We start from the raw sequence: 21608 nt of genomic DNA, 5'->3' as shown, positions 1-21608 counted from the left end.
ATATATATAGAGAGAAAGAGAATAAATATATGAGGGCACGGGACTCAAGACTGACTGGTCTCCTTTCTTTTATGAGTGAGAAAGTAGGAGTACACATCAAGATTTAAAGTTTGTCCAGGAGGGATTAGAGTGTTTGGTTCTTTAATTTTTTTAATTCACTTTCTTTCATGGCCAAGTCTCCTTTTTTTACTACGCACACATAGCAGGAAATTCACAAGTTGCTAATTACTGTTGGACCAATAAAACATTAGGTTCTTAAAAAAGAAAAAGTTTTCATTTTCAAGGTCGTAATAATTTACAAGTAGTATCCACCAATACTGCTCATACATGAACTAAATTGTTTCATGTTTGATATGCATTTATTTGACCCCACATATTATTAAAACTTTTCTATTCTTAAGATAATATTATATATATATGTAAAGATATATATATATATATATATATGAAGAACCCCTTTTTTGCAGGTAATTTCAAGAGTTAGCAGCTCTTTTATTACTTAGATTTTAATATTCAAATACATTTTAAAAATATAATATGATTTTAGAAATAAATGAAATGTATACAACATTGATTAATGTCATATAATAGACCTCCACAAAGAAAGCTCCCTGTTTGTTAAGCCGTTGTCTCCTACTCTTTACATGACTTTTTCCAAGTGCATATTAAATATCACCTTTTCAGAGAAACATTTTCTTACCACCCTATCTAAACCTGCACCCTCACACTGCCATTAGCAACTCTCATAATTGTAACTGCATCTGTAAGTCTATATGTATGTCCATATCCTGAGGATACAGGAATTGCATGGATGCCCAGCACAATGATAACTTAAAGAATGGGTGATACTATCAAACCAGAGAGCAACTCATCTTTAAAAACAAGGTTCTAATATATTTATGTTTGAGTACCCAATAAATAAAAATGTAGGAGTAACCTTTAATAAATAATACGGTTCAAGAATATACTATGTAGTTTAAAAAAACTAGAGTTTTCTAACCAGAAACTCTCCTGTATTTTACAATAGACAGGTACATATTCCTGTAAATACATTGTATTTTTAATAAGAGCTTAAGAAATAGCTAATGTTCATTCAGTAAGTACAGTGTACTAGGCACTATTCTAAATAATTTTCACGTTTTATAGGATTGCTAAATGGTAGAGGGGAGGACAGCAAGGAATAGATTCAATAATTCACCGGGGGATATGGAGCTCATAAATGGCAAAGGTAGTACTCAAATCCAAGAATCCAGGCTCAGAATCGATGTGCTTAAACCACGAGAGCATGCTGCCTCTCACGAGCATCTTTCCCACTATACCCAAGTTAAACTGATTGCATTTCAAAATGTACACCTCCTTCGTTCTGAAGAATTTTGAGAAAAACATTCACTTTGCAAAGGTAACCTGTCTAGATACATATTTAGATTTATCAGCATATCTGTTCATATTGGCAACAGGGAGTATATTCTGACTAGTGAGAGTGGTTTTGTCCCCAGGGCAGGGGACACTTGGCAATATAGGGAGACATTCGTGACTATCAAAATGGGGAGTGGAGCATTCCTCTAAGTGGGAATTAGAGGCCAGAGAAGCTGCTAAATATCCTCCAATAAACGTACTACCCCTTCCCCCAATACACATTATTTAGCCCAAAACCTTGATTTAAAAACAAAAACGCAAAAAACAAGCCAAATGCACAGTATGCTCTAAAACTTTAACAGAAATAGAACTGATCCAAAACTATTTGAGGAGTTTTAAAACAGAAAAAAATCTATTTTATTATTGTCACGTGTAATACCTGCAAATGGATGAAATGACTGAGCTACTTAATTGTCCGGATGGTGGTTCACAGGGGTGCAGGCATGTACACACACACACACACACACATACACACACACTCCTGCACCACTGATACTCTGTACTACATAATTGACATGTTTTGTTAAAACTTTGAAATTAAAATTAGTTTCCTTTTGTTGCACAAAAGAGCATACCAGATAGAACCAGAATTCCAACCTCTTTGATTTATTTTTGGTAATGTGCCTAATTAAAAATAACTAGGCTCTCCAATGCATAATTACTGGAACACCTAATACACTGTATGTCCAGCCAATTTTGTTTCAAACATAAATATGCACCAGAAATATGAAGGATCGACATATTACTCCCTGCAGTATCTGTACTGTTTCTGAATCAAAGCTTTTTCTTCAGCTCAGTATTTTCACTACATTTTCCTTGCTGTGCAAACATTTCTCAGTTGGACAATTAATAAGTGCTTTTTCTCCACAGCCCTCAGTGTGTAACCCCCCCTTACCTTGTGTTTTAACATGCATTATACACCTTCTTCACTTTGACTGGTTTTGGCAGTGACCCAGAATCTAAATCTCATTCTCCATTTGATATAACTGAAACTATAATTATCTAGGGGTAATTTCAAATTACTACTTCATTCCACTAGCAACTGATGAAGATTAGTGGTCTTGCCTTGCATGTGAGTAAGTCAGCAACATAATCACAAGAGAACTCAGCAGGCAACATTTGATTCATGTGAACTCAATTGCTTCTGTCAAACACATTCACTTCAATAAAAAGCAGAAACTTCCAAAATGGGTTTTGCTAACAATTTTGTACTCAAAAAAATTTCATATGACTCTTAAGGGGAAAAAAAAAACTAGCATGGATTTCATCAGAAATAATAATAAACAACAAGTAAGAAAACATACTTGTATAAATGGATTTAATACATTATTAGTTTCTGAAAATAAAGAGCATTTCAAAGAAATAAATTTGTATGCTTAAAACAGCTTATTATAGCAAATTCAGGCATAAAGGTAAGTCTTAGAAAAATAAATGCACTCTATATTTTAAGTAAATACAATAGAAACCAGAGTATTCTGTTGCCTCATTAAAGCCAGATTATCATGGGAAATGTAGTCAATTTCTCTTAAAGGGAGTTAAATGAGTGGGCATGAAGATGACAGACCACCGAATTACTCAATGGGCTGGGACTTCTGAATCACTTCTTAGCTGTCTGCTGGGTTTAAGCCACGTGTTAGTGAGCTGCCCAGCAGCCTCGATCCCGAAGGTTTAGTCTCTAGAAGCCTTTGGGACAACTCCATCATGCCCCGCACATATATCAGGCCACACAAGCATGATCTGACAGCAACTAACTGGTCATCTCCTAGTACAAGCTTGGTAAATATTAACATATGACAATCATTAGATACATTTACTCAAACATCAGCTTCTTAATATGGTTATATCCTTAATTAAATCCCAACATATCATATCTTGATTATCAAAGAGGTAAAACTAAGATTTCCCCCTTTTCTACCCTCACTGTGAACAAGGCACATTATCTCCATTCTAAAATATTGAACATTTTATCTCAGGGGCGAGAGAGTACAGAACTATAGCAAAGTACGATTGATGAAATATGCCAAAAGCCTTTCTATTTGAGGTAATTTTTAACCATTTTCCAAATACATTTATCTTCCTACTACTATAAAATGCAGAAATAAACTCATATATTTTCATTAGTTATAACAGAGAATCATGACTTAGTGGGGAAAAAACATTTGAGGAGTTCTATGTATTACATCAACTCTAACATGAAAGTATGCTCCCTTTAAATATCTGAGTACCTAGTTTCACATTTATAGAAATTAAAAATAATTTCTCATCATTTCATGTGAAAATTTAAAAAAGACCTACGTTATGGAGTCAAGTAATCTAAGGGCAAAATTTTATCTAGCAAACCGAAAGCTATTACTCTAATGCTGGCATTGTTCTTTGTCTTACTGAGGACTTGGAAAACTTAGTTAACAACGCGGGAAGACAAAAACAAAAAACCCCTGGGATTTCTGCAATTCAATAAGTTGGATTCTCAGATAAATTCTAACCTGAATATTCTCATAGTCAATGCAGGTAATTGTTTCATGTCAATCTTACATTATAAAAGAAACTTAGAAATTAAAAGTAAATATATAAAATAAGGCTATCTTATAAACATATTTCAGTTTATGATGCTTTGAGCTCTACAAAAATCACTAAGATGGCCCCTATAATAGTTAATATATCATATGCCAATCACATATGACTTAATACCTGGAACTTGAAAATTTGACCTGAGAATCTTAGAACTAAGAAAGGATGAATTTAAAAGACATCAATTTTGTGACCAAGGATATTTTTTTTACTGATAAATACAAAGTAAAATATAATCAATAACTTTAAAACACAATATTCTTTAGTGCCTTTGCACATTATATTTTCTCTCTTTGAATATGTTGTCCCTACCATGTGCCTTTTGGTTTCTTTCTCATTCCTTCATATACACCTCTGCCATCAAGGATTATGTAGTCTAACTGGGGTAGGGAGAAGCATTAATCAAATATAAACTCAACAAATAGGTGCAAAATGATGACTCTAGCTGGTTTTATGAAAGAACGGTTACATGAGTAAATAACGCCTGATTTAGTCGTGAAGAGTCAGGGATAGCCTGCCTGAGAAGAGGAGCTGGAGCACAGATCTGAAGGATTAGTGTCAGTTAACTGGACATAAAGGAGGCAAAATAACCTTGAAGGGAAGGGAACAGAATCATAGGAGGATTCATGAAAGCGAGCAAACTGCCTGTGAGAAATTGAAAGGAAGACCCAGAGACATAGAAGCATGGAACAGAGTGAGGAGTCTCAGAGGGAAGGTGGGGAGGGGGAGTGGGTGGGGAGAGATTAATCAGAAAGCTCATATGCTTAAATGCATAACCCATGGACACAATGGTATGGGGAAGGCCTGGGCGTGGGGTGGATGCGGGGTGGAGGGGATCAATGGGGGAGGGGAGACATCGGCAATACTTTCAACAATAAAAATAAATTTAAAAAAAAAGAAGGGAAGGAAGCCAGTGGGGCTAGTACATAGTGGGTGGGAGAAAGCACAGTTTAAGATGTGTTAAGAGAGATAATAGAGGCAAAACCATGCAGGATCTTAAGCAACTGTAAAAACTTTGTCTTAAGGAAAACCATTAAAGTATTTAAAGTTGTAGGCTTGGGGTTAGGTGGAGCCTGAGGCTAGGTGTGTGAAACAACCAGATTTGCATTTTTGTAGACGTGATACATTCACATGGCTCAAAAATCAAAACTATATACAGAGTCATTCATTAAATTGGAAAATAAAGTTCTAACAAGGCATGCTTATAGACTGGAGGAAAAGAAAATAGAGAGACGTAAATGATTTTAAGAGATAGTTGGGCTTTAATTTCTGTAACTATTTTGTGATGGATTAGAATCGGGTAGTGAGTAGAAAGGAGATGCTAAGAATGATTCCTAGATTTCTGGCCTATCTAAGATTGTTCTAAAACACTGAGATCTCCACTTAAAAGTTTGGGGATAGCACATTAAGAACATAGAATGGGTTAGAGCAGCGATTTTCAACTGGTGTGCCGCAAGAATTTTTAGAACATGAGATACCTGACTATTTAGTTAGGGGCACTGACCTTTTACCCTTAGATTGTCTAATAAAAAAAAATGACAACAGCCAACACAACAATAGCCATCTGGTGCAAATAAATCAAAATCATACCTATTTTTGTTAGATCAGCAAATATGTGTGTATACATATATATATGTATACACACGTGTGTACATATATATATGTATACACACATATATATATACATTGCTGTGCAGCAGAATTTTAGTAATTAGTTTATGTGTGCCATGAGATGAAACAGGTAGAAAATTGCTGGGTTAGCACTATGGTGGTATTTTATAAGACACCCATGTGCATACATTTACTTGCATAAACATATTATGTATAGATATAAATGGATAGGGAATATCTATGATGCCTTAACTCTCCAAAACAACCCTTCAACACTTATTCATTCAGTGAGATAAGTTATTTATAGAATAAACATTTGGAATGCCTTATAGAATGACCACATACTATTGAGCACTGGAAAACACTAAGAGGCACTATTCATACAGACTCATTGCATTATGTACAACACCCTCTGGGGCTGTGCAGTTCACAGCCTTCATGACCCACAGCTTTGTGTCTACTACCAGGGTGAAGTAAGAAACACATTAAGACGGAGTCCAGTTCAGTGAAGTGTTCTACAGTGTAGCTTCTGCTGCTCACCCCACTGTGTCTCAATTATGTCTCTTTTCAATTATTAAGACTATGAGATGAAAAAATTAGGCATCAAATGCCTGCACTGAGACACATTCTGTCAGAACACTACTTTCCCAAAACATTTTCACCACAAACAGAATATTTTAATCCCAGCAACAATAAAAGCGTATCCTCTAAAAATGAAGAGGTCTCATACACCCTCTTTCAATATGAATGAAGTCAGAGGTCACTGTGCTCTGAACTGAAGTGACCACACATCTTTAAAATGATATAAACAACTAATCAAATAGAGTATGTTGCTTCGTAATACTAGTAAACAAATTTTTAGAAATAAGATTTATATTATAAATATTTTAGGGAAAAGAGTGAAATGTATTCAAACGAATGTATTTAATTTACCATAATTACATATATCCTCAACTTACAAGAAGAAGACTGCTCATAAAAAAAATAAATAAAATAAATAAAAAGTTAAGGTAAGGTTAACTAGAACTTTCCTTTAAATCCCATCCTGAATAAAATATAATTCATTTCCCTGAAAATATTAAAAGCATTTCCAAAACAGAATTTTGACTTAATAGAACTTTATGTTCACGTGTGCACGTGTGTGTTTGTACAGAGTTGTAGATTACATGAAATAACAACCATACACTTAAACACAGGAGACAAAATCCGTATGAGCTAATTCTGAAAAAGGAAATTTAAAAATTGTGCAATATATTTCTAGAAAGAAATAATTAAGCAACATCACTATGATTTACAGGTTATTTCTCTAGTTTTGTTTCCTTGGATCTATAATCAACCTACATTCGGGTCTGAACAAAACTGACCAAGTCTGATTCGCATTATATATTGGATTTAGAAAAAAAATGCACCTGAAGTTACCAGGTGGGATCAGGGTGACTTCTCAGCATTTGGTTTTCACCTTAGTTGATATACATTAGCTCTCACTACATATTTAGAGCATGTGCATCATGATGAAAACAAGTGCTCGTTCATAAGGATGTATGATTTGTTTAAAGAAAAGCATGTTTTCTTCTTTAGAAGCTGTTCTTTACTTTGACATAAAGTACCATCCTGCTCCGAAAAGCGACTGATACAAATCCAAGTTTAAAAGGGCAACTCACCACATTGTGGGCAAAATGAGGATATTTTCAAATGAAGAGGGAAGCATGCATGATCAAGTTTCAACTGAAAAGAAAAATTAAAACAGAAAAAACACACACAGAACCTCCAAGTGCAAACTGCCCTGAAAGGATGTTTTTTGTATTGGCTCCATCATCTCCAAGCAGTTCTTTTCTTGGACACTACTGACTTATGCCCTTAAAAGTAACCTGTAAAATTTGTTTTTAAAGCAAGCCTGTGGTAGCAATTCCACGTAAGCAACGCCGTAAACTAAGCCCTGCGGCTACAGGTATCTCCCTGCGCAGCTGCGGCTGAAAGGAACGTCCAGAGGGCACCTGAAGGCACTGCCCCAGCGCCGTCGTCTCAGACGGGCAGCTGAGTGCGGGAAAGCCAGGGACAGCCGAGGCCCCCTCGGGGAGGGGCCCCAGCGGCACAGCGGCGGCCGCGCCCACCGACAGCCCGGGGCGCGCCGCGGGGAGCCGCGGGCAGCCGAGCGCGCAGCGGGCGCAGCGCCAGGCGCGCGCCCCCGGGCCTGGCCCAGGGCGCCCGGAACGGCGGCTCCGCGATGCCCGGGGCCGAGCGCGGCGGACGGGACGGGACGGGACACCCGGGGGCGCCCGGCGGCCTTACCTCGGCAGGCGCCGTCGCTCTCCTCGTAGCCCGCCTCGCACGTGCAGCGCCCCAGCGGCACCAGCCACTCGCCGTCGGCGCTGCAGTGCATCCGCGGCGGCTCGGCGGCCACCGAGTGGTTGACGCAGGCGCCGGGCACGGGCAGCAGCTGCGAGGCGTCGGCGCCGGGCACGGTGTCGGGGAAGCGCGCGAGCCGGCGCACCACGGCCGGGCAGCGCTTGTAGTAGACGCGCACGGCCACGAGCGCGATGCACGCGCCCAGGTCCTGGAAGGCCAGGTGCAGGCCGGCGGCGCGCAGCGGCCCCACGGCGCGCACCTCCGTGTTGAGCTTCAGCACGCGGTCGCCCAGGTCCAGCTCCGTGAAGCTCTCGTCGGCCGCGATCGTGTCGATTTTGATGTACTGGTTCTCGCCCACGCGCCGGCCGTCCTCGCCGTCCGACTCGAAGTAGTACATGTTGAAGGTCTCCTTGCAGGTGCCCAGGCCGCCGGGGAGGCTGTTGCAGTCCCGCAGCGTGAACTTCAGCTCCACGAAGATTCTGGAAGCGCCCTCGTTGGAGATCCAGCTGGTCAGGAGCCAGTTGTTCTGATTCTGCTCCATGACTTTGCACACTTGGTACGTGTGGATAGGGGCGTAGTTCTCATCCACTTCGCCGATCTCCTCCCACTGGAGATAGACAACGGAAAAACAGGTTTTTAAAAAGACAGGCAATAACCAGAGGGGAAAAAATAGTCAGGAAACAAATTCAGGTTTGGAACTAGGAAGCCTCTGTATATAGTATTGAGAGAAGGAGCTATATAGCAAGAATTCAAAAATTCAAAAAATATTTCCTTTCTTGAGATTAAGTAGAATAATTCATTGTCTCCAATGTAACTGAAAGTGAACACATAAGAATGACATTACCCAGAAAAATGAACATGTATTTCAGAGTAAAATAAAACAAAGCTGAATGTGTAAGCACTTAACACAAGAGACAGTGAGGGGAAAAGATGTATGTTTGGAAGAAACTATACAGACTGAGAGACAGAGAAAGTTCTACAGTTAAAAGGAAAAGTATCTTTTAAAAGACAACAATGAGAAAATAGCAGTAAACACGGAAAAGAAGAAAGGAAAATGTGACGTGTGAATCCACATTACTGAATTCTGGCATGTTACAAATAGCACACTAACGTCATAAAACTTCAAAGAAAATTCATTAGTTTAAAATTAATATTGTATTTTTATTTGTTTGAACCAACCTGTGTTGGACATTTTTACAGGCTGGATCACCAAATGTTTATTCACAGGTTTAGCCACAAATATAAACCTAGAAAATTACAGATCAGGAACAGGAGAGCCTTGTCATTTCAAATATCCTGGGAATGCATTAATTCTTTCTTACCAATGCACTACTTTATGAATAATGACCTTAAGAGTTCTAAATATATACAGCATGTAGAAAAATTAAGTATAATTTATACAGCTTCAAAAACAGTATTTGGTTAAAGAAGAGATCTCAGCCAAGCTTGCTAGTAAAACACTCCTGTTTTGAGACTCTCAATGTACCACACACTGTCTGGACAATATAGACCACATTTTTTTCTTCACAAGAAATTTCTTAAACCTACGAAAAATCTGTGTATACAAAACTATATATAATTTTTAACTCTTTAAATTGGTCATGAAACACAGAGCAATGAAATCATAATGACTTATAATAAATCTAGAATGTGATTTCAGATATTAATATAAATTTGATAGAACATTTCATTAGACATAAAATTAAATAAAGCATTATTTCTTGATCCCGTTCAATTGACAAAAACATGATAAATGTGGAGTCACAAGGGATGCCCATAAATCACCTACCTCTGATGGCCCCTCTCAAAATTCTAGCTGCCATCAGAGGGACATAAGTAAAAGGTGCTAATGAGGGAAAACTGCTGAGCTCCTTAAATTCACAAGAAAGAGACATGAAGATTTTCTCTCTCTTAACAGCTTTCACATTCGGGTGTTAGAGAAGCCTTAGTTCTTTCATTTCATCTCATTTCTTCTCTCTCAGAATGTATTTAAACTACTACTTAGCTTCTGAATTTCTAACTCAGCCTTCTATTTCAGCACTTTGACATTAAACTACTTACATATTTTTTTTCCTGTCTCAATCAAGGTATCAATCTCTTTATTATAAAAGGTCACTGAATGACATGATTAATATTTCATGAAAAAAAATCTCAACTAACTGAATGAAAACAATAAAAATATCCAACTTATTGTAACAAGATTAATTAAAAATATATTCTTTGAATTAGAAAAATGGAAAATAGCATCAAAATGCTCTTCTCTGTAAAACAGAAAATCAAAATTCTGCATTATCTCTGTTTTAGATTTCATTTTATAATAATCTTCCGATACAAAACACAAACAGATTTCAAATCCTTGGCTTTAAATCATTTATAGAAGTCCTATTTCTGCATCATCTATTCCAGCAGGACCCTGCTAGCAAGTAAAAGGGAATGGACAAGTAAAAGAATTGAAATAGCAGCATCTTCTAAGATTTAAGGCAAGCATTTCACAGTCTTTGCCCATACAAAGTCCAACATACCACAAATATTATTAAAAATGCAAGCCAAGCAGCACTTGACAAGACAGTTTAATAGTTGCTGCCTCAGGTGATAATTTCAAAGTCTGTGCATGAGCATCCTGCTTCTCTGAATATTCCCAATTAAGAAGAGAAAAACTGTAATTTTCTTTGATGTTAGAATTTATTATGGTGGGATTTTATTTAGTTATTTTTTTCAAATGTCCAAAATATAAATGAAGGCTCAAATTTTCTACTTCTAATGAATGAATAGAAAGACTTTAATTTAAATACTTATGGCCACAAGCCATTCAGAGAGTCAAATAGGTAATATATACACATTTCCCATAAATATCTTCTCCTATTTAGATAAATCCGCTAAGAAATGGATGCAAATATTTATTTTATATTGGCTGAAATAAAACTTTGAGTTCGCCAAGATTTCCTCCCTTTTAATACATAGAGGACATCCTGTTATCTTCAGCAAAAATCTTACCCTGAAGAAGAAACGAGAGGCCGGAGAGAAAGCAGCAGTCATCGAGAACTTAAGAACCTGGCAGGTACATTACTAGACACTTTTGCAAATGGCATATCAAGGAGCTAACTGTAACATAATGAAGGGCACGGAGAGAAAACATAATATTTTTGGTTCAGTTCTGTTGAGTTTCTTATCTATGGCTTAAGGAAAGTCTTTGCTGATCCTTTCATTACTCCCAGCGAGGGGCCTGGACATTCTGAAAGTGTGGTCACGGAATGCAGTATGGAGCCCGCAGCTCTGGTCTCCCCATCCAGCGACTCTCAGGGCCCGCCTTGAGCCCAGGCCCCGTGTCTGTCCGTCCCCCCCCCACCCAGTGTGTCCCCCCACACACACACCCATTCCTCTGCCTGAGGCTGTAGGCTGGTCTCACAGCAGCGGGGGCTGGCTGAGCCCACTCCAGATGCCTGGGCTGCTCCTTGACCGCTGGGCGCTGCAAACTCCAGGTTATTTGCATCCTAATCCTGCGCCTGGCCAGGATCACAAGTCTGCCACATTCATCACACAGAGGAAAAGGAAAATGACTGATTTTCATATCCACGTGTGTATCGTGGACTTAACAATTTTTTTCTACACAACCCATTGAACGCCGTTTTCTCCCTGCCTGCCTCTCATTGCTCTATCAGGTTTCCAGCCCCAAGCTCCTGTTGTCAGCCTGTTAGCACCGTTCGTATTTCCAATCCTTTGCCTTCAAAGCTTAAAAACACTGATTCAGGACACACAGCCTAGAATCTTCCCTTATATTATATCCCCAAATACACACAAGGAATCATCAAGTGAACAGAGTAGATTTTGACCTTTCCAGTTATTAGGGGTGCCGATCGTCTAGTTCTGTTTTCATTACTGTGTTTCTATATACTTTGTTTTTTAACCACAGATTAAGATATCAAGGTTAAATACAGTGGTAAGAAACTTTGTAGTAAAGGCCTGAAGATAAATACTAGATTGCTCTTGTACAGAGGAAAGATTATCAGCCTGAAGCCTCACTTTTAGTCTCAGCTCATCTAGCATCCAGATGTAGAAACTGAGACCCGACCACGAGCACACTGGCTACATCATCCACACTGGGAGCTGAAACTGTCTGTCCCAGTTACCTAATGTAAAACATCAGAAAGGGCTTAAAAGACCTAATCTTACTCTTCATTTGTGAAATAAGAAAACTGAAGATAAGAGAACATGATGAAAGTTCCCAAGCTCACAAAGGACAGGCCTGAGCCTGATTGTCAGCACATCTCTGTCCTCAATGTATAGATCTATGTGTGGGGTTCCTAGGACTGCACTGATTGCAACTATACTCTGTCGCAAGGAAATTCACTTTTTTTCAGACATCATGTAACCATTCTTCTTTTCTTCTTCCTTCCTTTCCTTTCCTTCCATTTCCATTTCCCTTCCCCTTCCCTTCCCTTCTTCCTTCCTTCCTCCTATCTTTCAATCTCTATATATCTTATACTCTGAAACACAGATATGAGGGTAGGGACATGATTATCTTTTTCTGTACTGTACCTCTGAGTCTGACACCACAGGACACAAGGTATGGCACTTGCTAAATAATTTATAATTTATAAATATCAAATGTATACCCAACCCTCCTTTTCCAGAGATTCACTAATGTGAAATTTGAAATAATTCAAAGATCATAAATAAATATGATTTGTTTTTGTTTCGATTGAACAAAAATAAATTCTATTCTTTGTAAATTCTCTGAATTTTATGAATTCAAATAAAAAATACGAATTCATATTTTTTAAAATTAGTCTTCAGTAAAAAGCTCTAAGCATTTAAGACATTTTCTCATTTCAATCATTTGTATAATTACTTTGAATTTAGTTTATTAACCTGTAGAGCTATTTCTCATTAGCATTATATTTTACCAACTTACAACTACGCTTAGATATGTAATATTTTGAGCATGATATGTTTAAAATATTGTTTTTATTTTTCACTCACTAGCTTTCTTCATTATTCTGTATGCCCAGGATATAGCGTACCAGTTAGTGGCTCTGCATTTCTTATTTAAATAAAATAATGTTAGGACTATCTTAGTGATTTTCTTTGACAGAGAAATGTTGAAATATGGCTTAGGTATCAATTGCCTCAAGCTTTACTCTGACATGCCCAAACATAACTATAATATCACAATATTTTGTATAATCCTGTTTGAAAGGCTCCAAAAAGAAGTGAAATCTAGGCTTTCATTTTATTCAAAATATTGTTAAATGATATAATATACTTTGGTTTTCTCTGTGTGCATTTTGTTTGTGTGCATGTGTGTATGTGTAGTATGTTTCCCAACTTCACTGAAGATATCCTGATCTCAAATTCTTAACTTCTGTTTTTTAAAAAAGTGATACCTCTCCATGATCTTGCGAAGTGCCTGGGATATAGTCTGAATATGTGCTGAGATATGGAAGTCAAGCACTTCAGCCATTTTATTCAGAGAGGAACACATTCTAATTGCCACCTCACAATATGTTTACCTGAAGTCTAAAATTTCTGGAAGTTTCCTGTCATTGCAAAAATCAGGTGAAACACAATATAAAAAATCAGAAACTTCAAGCACATACAAAAAAAGATCCTTTGTTTTTCTTGTTATTAATGTCTAATTTATTATAGTAATTTTTATTTCAGATTTTTAGTTTCATTATTTCATGTATTGTTTTCAATTCTCCATTACTGATTAAAATTAGATAAAATATACTCAAGTAAGAACCTTAGGTAAATGGCTTATATTCTTGTTTTCCTCAGGTGCATGACATATGCTTACTATTAGTCTTCCCCATAACATTTTATAAAACTCACTATGCTTACATAAAGTCATTATGGTTCCTTCCTGTTGAATGTACAACTGAGCTCATCTGTCTATGTGTGCATGCTGAAGTCTGCCATTTCCTAATATATTCAATCCAGGACATTTATTGTGAGAGAAACCAACTAGAAATTCCTCAAAGCGTAAGTGACTTAGGAACATGATTAATGGCAGAAAAGATGAGGAATCGTGTTATTGTTGGGGCTGACTTTTTTTTCTGTTCATTATTATTAACTTTGATGTGTTCACTAGAAGCCATTCCTCATTAGGAATAAATACTGCATTCGTGAGACCTGTGCATATTGGGTCAAAATATGAGACCCTGGTCCACCTGCTCGTCCAGCGGCAGCCCACATGCTTAAATAATGAGGTTCAAATAGAAGAGCAACTATATCCTGGGTCACAATGCATTGAAAGATATTTTTCTATAATTAAAAATTATCCCAAATGTGAAACCTCCAAGGTAATATATACAGGAGGAACAGTTTAGAGTTACAGCTAGTCAACCCATATTTGAGTAGATTGCTTTCTCATTGTATACTCTGTATATGACATAATCTTACAGAACACAACCACATAACTTTGCAGATGAGTAAACTGAGGTTCAGAGCTACTGACACACTAATTAGTGCTAGATTAATGTCTGTGATCAGAACTCTGTGAGATTAACAATGTTTTTCCCCTTTGAAGGGTTAAAATTATAATGCATAAAGTGGCAAGTAAAGTTGTTTTAACCAATGAAAGAGAAAATTTTTCAGTATCTGATAAATGAGGTATTTATATGCTCAAAAAATAAAATTGTGCCCTGGCCAGTGTGGCTCAGTTGGTTGAGCCTTGTGGATTCCCGGTCAGAGCACACGCCCAGTTGCAGGCTCCATCCGAGGTAGGGGGCATGCAGGGGGCAGCTGATCAACATTTCATACTCACATCGATGGTTCTCTTTTTCTCACCCTCTCCCGTCCTCTCTCTCTAAAATTCAATTTTAAAAATCTTTAAAAATTAAAATTGTGGGCCTTTGTTATATAAACACTAGAATCCATCTGTCTGTAAACAGTTTTCTAAATTTTGGAGCAAGACCATGCATAGTCCATTGAGCAACAAAAACATCTGTTTTTATGCACAACCACAAGGACAACATGGTTTTGAAAGAATAAAATATACAGTATGTAGTTTTTGTTTCAGAAATTTAATATCTCTACTATCTACAGTTCTTCAGTAAAATAAATACCAAAATGCATCAACTTTCTGCAAAAGTAATTTGAATCAACACAACAATCTTGTTACATTCCCTCAGTAATATGTTGTAGAAAAAAAGATTGCATCAAATAGGAGCTTGTTTCTTAAAACATCTTTAAAATTCATAAGTATGATGTAGCACAATTGTTAGAAATAATTAATTTTCTGTATATGAAATAAAGCTGAAGTCGATTACTTTATAGCCCATGGAACAGAACAAATATTTATGGGATCAAATTCAATTCAATATACCAGTACAACAAAGCTGTTGTACTCTCTGGTCTTTATTCTCCCCTCATTTTCAATAGATAATATTAAACTTCTTATATTGGCCTAACAGCACCCATAATCAATTCAATTTCATATCTCACATTAATTGTGTTCTTGTAATCAGTAACTATTCAACATGAATTTCCATCTCATATTTGTTGGGAAATAGTCACATTAGGGCTTTGAGCTTACTCATGTCTAGTGATTATATTGCCATATTATAGACTAAAATACACCGCATCCACTTGCCGTAGCCGTATTGAGAAAACTCTGAAGAAACGGAGGCCATCTATAGTTAGGGTGGTCCAGTCAGGAGCTGGAGCTTCCATAGGGAACAGCCTTATTTTTTTCCCAGTGCTTCTCTCATTGAGATGGAAGTAAAAGGAACAACCACGGGTTCACTGCAAATTGTCCTGCCTTCATTTTTTCAGCCTGACTATTCAAAAAATTAATATCAACAAAAAATTGCTCAGTGAAGAAAAGTACACATTTCTTACCAAAAACTTAATATGGAAGTTTAAAATACTTAGTGATACGTCTAAAATAACAATGACAGCCTGGCCGGGCATGGCTCAGCAGTTAAGCATCAACCTAGGATCCAGGAGATCGAGGTTTGATTCCCAGTCAGGACACATGTCTGAGTTGTGGGCTCAATACCCAGTCGGGGGGGCATGCAGGAGGCAGCCGATCAACGACTCTCTCATCATTGATGTTTCTCTCTCTCTCTCTCCCTCTCCCTTCCTCTCTCTAAAATCAATCAAGATATATTTAAAAATAAATAAATAATAAATAAAATAACAATGCTAAATTTTCAGTGTTTATTTTTCCATGTTTTTAATTATTAGTTTTTAATTATCAAATTTAATTTTGATCTACATTAGAATGGAGTTTTAGAATAGGGAACACTGTCTGAAGGCGGTGATTGGCTAATATTTATTTAAAAAGTTTTGTTTATCAATTCAGTCTAAATATCTTATTGCATTTTAATAATTAATTTGTTTTTAAGGATTACTATGAAAATAGATTTTTTTAGGAATACTAAGAATTCTAGGCAAATATACAATCTTTATGGCATTAGCAAAATTACAACAGTGGAAAAATCTTACATTTGTTCTTCCTACTTGGGTCTTCTGACTATATTTTTTCTTTATGTTTCTGTATTATTACTAAATCATTCTGAGGCCTTTGCTTAGGTTAGTTAGTGACCCCAAGTGGAATAGTGAAATTAATCTTGCAGTGTGATTTTAACCTTAAAATTAAAACAAGTTATGAACTGCCTTTTTCTCAGTTTATAACACAGTAAATGCAGGTAATAGATAAGTTTAATAATGGCAAATATAGAATTTTTTTAGCCTAACGAATCTTAAATATTATTTGGTACTTCCAGATCTATTTGTAGATGATAAAACAGGACTCTTGATAAGATAAAGGATATATCCATGATTATAGGAGGTGACTGTCCTTGACTTTTATTTACTGCTCTGTTCACTATACAAGTAAGTTTTTCTGTTACATAACAGTCCTTAGAAAAGATTGTTTAGTGGGCTCCTGGACATCTCAAGCTCTTTGATAATAGTTTTCCATTCCACTTTTGGCTGGTTACACTGAATATAAAATAATTCTTTACATTTAAATGTATGTTTATTAGGAGAAACATAGGCAGATGTGGAATCAAGTTTTAGAAGGGCAATAGGGAACAGGGACTCTTCCATGCTGGGATTATATATTGGTAGCCAAATTTGGGGAACTCTTTGGCAATACAAGACAAATTAAAAAAAAAATACTTTAAACCAGGATTTTCACATGTGACTAAGGATACATATGCCAACATGACACCTCCAATATTGAAATTGCCATTAGTAGGTATAAAAAATGTGTTATATTCATTAACATCAGTTCATTTATATATAGATCTCAAATATACATGAGGGAAAATGAAAATTTTAAAAAGAGTGAAACATTTTCATATACTTTAAAATAAATAAAAGAATACCATAAATTATGTCTTAGTACACCCATATAATCATAGAGTGATAATGTATAAATGAACAGAAAAAATGCACTACGTCCATAATAGATCAATAAAAAAGATCCAATCTGAAGAACATAGAAAAATATTAAATAAAAAATGGACAAAGCCTCAGAGACCTCTAGGACAAAACTAAGCATATCAACATATGAGTAATTTCAGTCCCAAAAGAGAAGAAAGAACGATGACAGGCACAATATTTGAATAAACATTTTCCCAAATTTGATGAAAAATGCTGATGTTCAAATCCAAAATTCCCACTGAACTCTATTAGTGTACACACAAAGATCCATGCCTAGACACATTACAGTAACACTGCCGAAAACCAAGACTCTAAAACAAAAGAAAAGAAACTGAAAGCAGTAAGAGGAGAACCACTTATCCAGTAGAGAAGAAAAAGAAGATGATAATGAGCTGCCTCCTCGGCAAGCCAGAATAGGATTGGTACGGCACCTTCGAAACGCCGAAAGAAAAATAAAGTCAACCAATAATTTTATACCTAGCAAAATGGAAATTCAAAAATGAAGACTGGCTCAAAACTCAGGAGTAAAATATAACAATCCAATTATAAAATGGACAAAAGACATGAAGAGACATCTTACCACCCAGGATATACAGATGGTAAGTAAACACTTGAAGATGCTGAATGTCAATAGCCATCAGTGAAATTCAAATTAAGATCACAATGATATATTACTACACGCCATATGAAATAATTTTATTTTTTAAGTAGTGACAACACCAAATGCTGATGAGGATATGAAAAAGCTGAATTTTTCATACTTTGCTGGTAGAAAAGTAAAACAGTCCAGCACTCTAGAAAACAGGAAGTTTCTCAGAAAGTTAAACATGCAATTACTATACAATGCAGCGATTTTACTCCCTGATTTTAATTCCAGGTAAATGAAAACTTTTGTTTTCACAAATACCTGTACATGCTAGTTCATAGAAGTTTTATTTTAAATATTCTTGACAATAAAGATATATTTAAAATAAATAAATAAATACTCCTGAAATTAGAATCAGCCTAGACGACCTTCAATAAGTGAATGGTTAAACAGTGACACAAATATACCATGGAGTACTACACAGTATGCAAAGAAACAAACTATTGATACAAGTAAAAATTTTGAATGGCTCTCCAAGGAGTTATGCTGAGTGACAGAAAGAAATCTCAAAAGTTAATGCTGTATGAGTCCATTTATAAATATTTTTGAATAAACAAAATTTTAGAAATAGAGAAGAGCTTAGTGGTTGACAGTGGTTAGGGATGGGGATGGGAGAGGAGGAGCCATTAGACAGAAAAGGCAACAGGAGAGTCCTTGCGCTGTTATCTCTGTTTGGTATTGCAGAGACGGTGAACATACAAACCTATACAGGTGATGAAGTTATACGGAATTTAATACACACTGACACACGCAGACAGACACGGCAGAAAAGGAAAAGGACTGAGAGGTACAACGGGGAAATCGTTGCACTATTAATGAAAAACATTGACAGAAATTGGAATTCATGACTTCAAAGCTCATCTTTAATTTATTACATCATGATGCCTCCCAAAGTAAAAGAGTTTATGGGAAAATAGTCTTTCCTGGCAAACTAATGAATGGGGTATAGGCAATCACTCTCTGGTATCCTTCCCAAAGCACAACCATATTTTTTATTTCCAAAATTCTACTCCGTATTTTATTTTTATTCCTCCTCAACTTTGAATGAACGCTTGTTATTAAAGTAATGCCACTCAAAGTATTTCCTATGCAAGGAGAATATTTTATGGAAAAGAAGTGTTCTTTAGGGAAACAACTAAGAAGCTCTGCCTCGTGTATCTCTTTTTAAGGTATTAAAATTGAAAGCTTTGATAAGTCTATGCTCATGTGTAAAGTAAATATGTATAGTATACACATCTGTATAATAGAGCTATGCGGTAAATTACCCTATTCAGTTTTATGTGCAGGGTGGGGCAAAAGTAGGTTTACAGTTGCTTGTATGGAAAATAATGCAATAATTAATAAATAATACAAGACTAAACTCTGTGTTTCGCATACTCACACTGTAAACCTACTCTTACCCTACCCTGTATTATACTATTTTCCACGCTTGTATTGTCAGAGAACTCTTTCATTCATAACACATATTAGCATTCTCCTTAACACTGCACAGAACATATTTCGGCAAACTCTAATTTTGGTGTTGACTGACAATTGCTTCAGTGTAGCTACTTACTGGGATACCAGATCATAACTGCCTAAATTCTTTTATTCCCCTAAAAGACATTTTTCACAGTACCTAGTTTACATCCTATTGTCAGTTTACATACCTCTGTGCTCCAATGGATTCATTCCAGGGCAAAGACACCTGGTACTCATTGTTTGGGCATCCCCAATGTTTAGAATTATGTGTGGAGAACTGTGCAAATTCAATACACATTGACTGAGTTTAAAAGTGCATCAGAATGAAAGAGTTAATGAATGAATGAACAACAACAAAAAAGAATGAATGAAAATACCCAGAGCCATTTGATTTACTCTTACTGCTTTACTCAGTGGTGCACTGGGACTTAACAGCAAGAAAACAAGAACTTTTGAGTGAGTTATTTCTCCCTCCTTTTTGTAGAAGCAATTTAGTCAAAGAACACTTGGCATGTCAACTCTGAAATGTTGCCAGGCTTTTCCTCTGGCCACTATTTTTTCCCTCTCAATAATAACTCCCACCAGAAGAATGGCAGGGAAAGAAAAAGAAGGTTAAACTCAATTCTGTCAAATGCTGTTAAGAGTTGGCAGCTCCAGGAAGGGTTTTATAGTGAAGAGAATTGAATCTTGTGGAAAAGGGGGCTACCTGAATCACTGTGAATTTCATTTATCTGTGTGGCTCTGTTCCTAATTATCACTGGTAAGTGACAGTTGGCAAGCCCATGAAGGTCTCAGAAGATTGTGAAATTGTATTAAGTGGTCAAAACAAAACATTTAGAAACTTCAGTGATTCTTCTAAATAAAAACACAATTTATCTTATGTGATGTTGAGGCTTGCTCTAGCCAGTTTCTTTTCACATAAAATAGGATGTTAAAGTTATATAATGGTATCTGAAATTTCTATCTTGACAAGATCTAATTAGTTGGGCTAAATGTAAAGTTCAAGCACTGGTACAGAGATTCTCTCACTTAGCCCCAAAGGAAGAATAGGACTCTACTGACTCCAGTTCACACATTCGAATTTACAAGACTAAATAAAAATGTTTCTTTGACATATATCTGATAAGTAGTAGATTCTCAATAATTCTATGAGTGTATTTAATTACAACCATTTAAAAAGGTGCACCCTACCAAAAGAAAATACTCGAAATTTAATCCAAAATGTAGCAAAGTGAATACTGATTTTTTTAAAAAAGCAAAGAAAAATGTTGTATAGATCTCAATATTCTTAATTAAATTTCTTGCTTTGCTTAATTAAATAGCTCTGAGTACTTTTAATTTCTTAATTTTCTCAAGAATTTAGAGCCATGTTTTAGAGCTAACCACTTTGCACACCTTGTAGCATCAACGCACAAATTCCTTTTCTTTTTCAAATCTTCACCCAGTGATATGTTTTGTTGTTGTTACTGATTTGAGAGAGAGAAAGGGAGAAGGAGAGAGAGAGAGAGAGAGGGAAACATTGATCAGTTGCCTCCCCCACTGGGGATGGAAACCGAAACCTAGACATGTGCCCTGAGCGGGAATTAAACCCGCCACCTTTTAGTGTAAAGGGCAACGCTCCAACCAACTGAACTACACCAGCCAGGGTGACTCACACACTTTTTTGATGATCACTCTCGAAGAAGTTACTTTATAGTGCTGATGCAGTTCATTTCTGCAGTGATTTCTACAGAATAACTAATATGCCCCAAATGTGATAGTTTATGATTTTCTCACATTCAGTGACAAAGTATGCACTCATATTTTTGAGAAGGTGATTGCATTTATAATTCTGATAAGTTTCTAAACTGAGACATTTCATTCATAATTGATAAATGAGTAAAATACATACTTGTCCTAGTCACAGAAGTTTGCCAAAAAGGCCCATGAAAAAATAAACAGATCACATTGACAAGCTTCCGGGCATTTGCATATTGAACACTCATTGACAGCACCTTTCTTCATTAATCTATGATAAACAATTAATGTTTTCTACATAACTAAAAAACAATGTCTTGAACAGTGATGACAAGTTACATTTGAAAATTTCAGTTTTCTCTGGCTTCCATAATCGAATGAGATAAACATACATAAATACATGTTTAAGCATTTTCAAAAATCTGGA

The 21608-nt window shown here is 36.3% G+C and overlaps 1 protein-coding gene across 1 annotated transcript in view; it reads right to left on the bottom strand.

Annotated features, from left to right (window-relative positions):
• Nucleotides 1-7537: 7537 nt before the first annotated feature.
• Nucleotides 7538-21608, bottom strand: part of LOC107535222 (ephrin type-A receptor 5-like) — a 68194-nt gene continuing 54123 nt past the window's right edge. Inside the window, exon 3 of the mRNA XM_087827541.1 lies at nt 7538-8548. Coding sequence (XP_087683667.1) covers nt 7538-8548 — 1011 coding nt within the window. The remainder of the gene's footprint in view (nt 8549-21608) is intronic.

The sequence above is a fragment of the Miniopterus natalensis genome, chromosome 1, assembly GCF_054644295.1.
Source record: "Miniopterus natalensis isolate mMinNat1 chromosome 1, mMinNat1.hap1, whole genome shotgun sequence".
Lineage (NCBI taxonomy): Eukaryota > Metazoa > Chordata > Mammalia > Chiroptera > Miniopteridae > Miniopterus > Miniopterus natalensis.
Note: the sequence above shows the minus strand (reverse complement) of the source record. Positions and strands in the feature narration are given on the sequence as shown.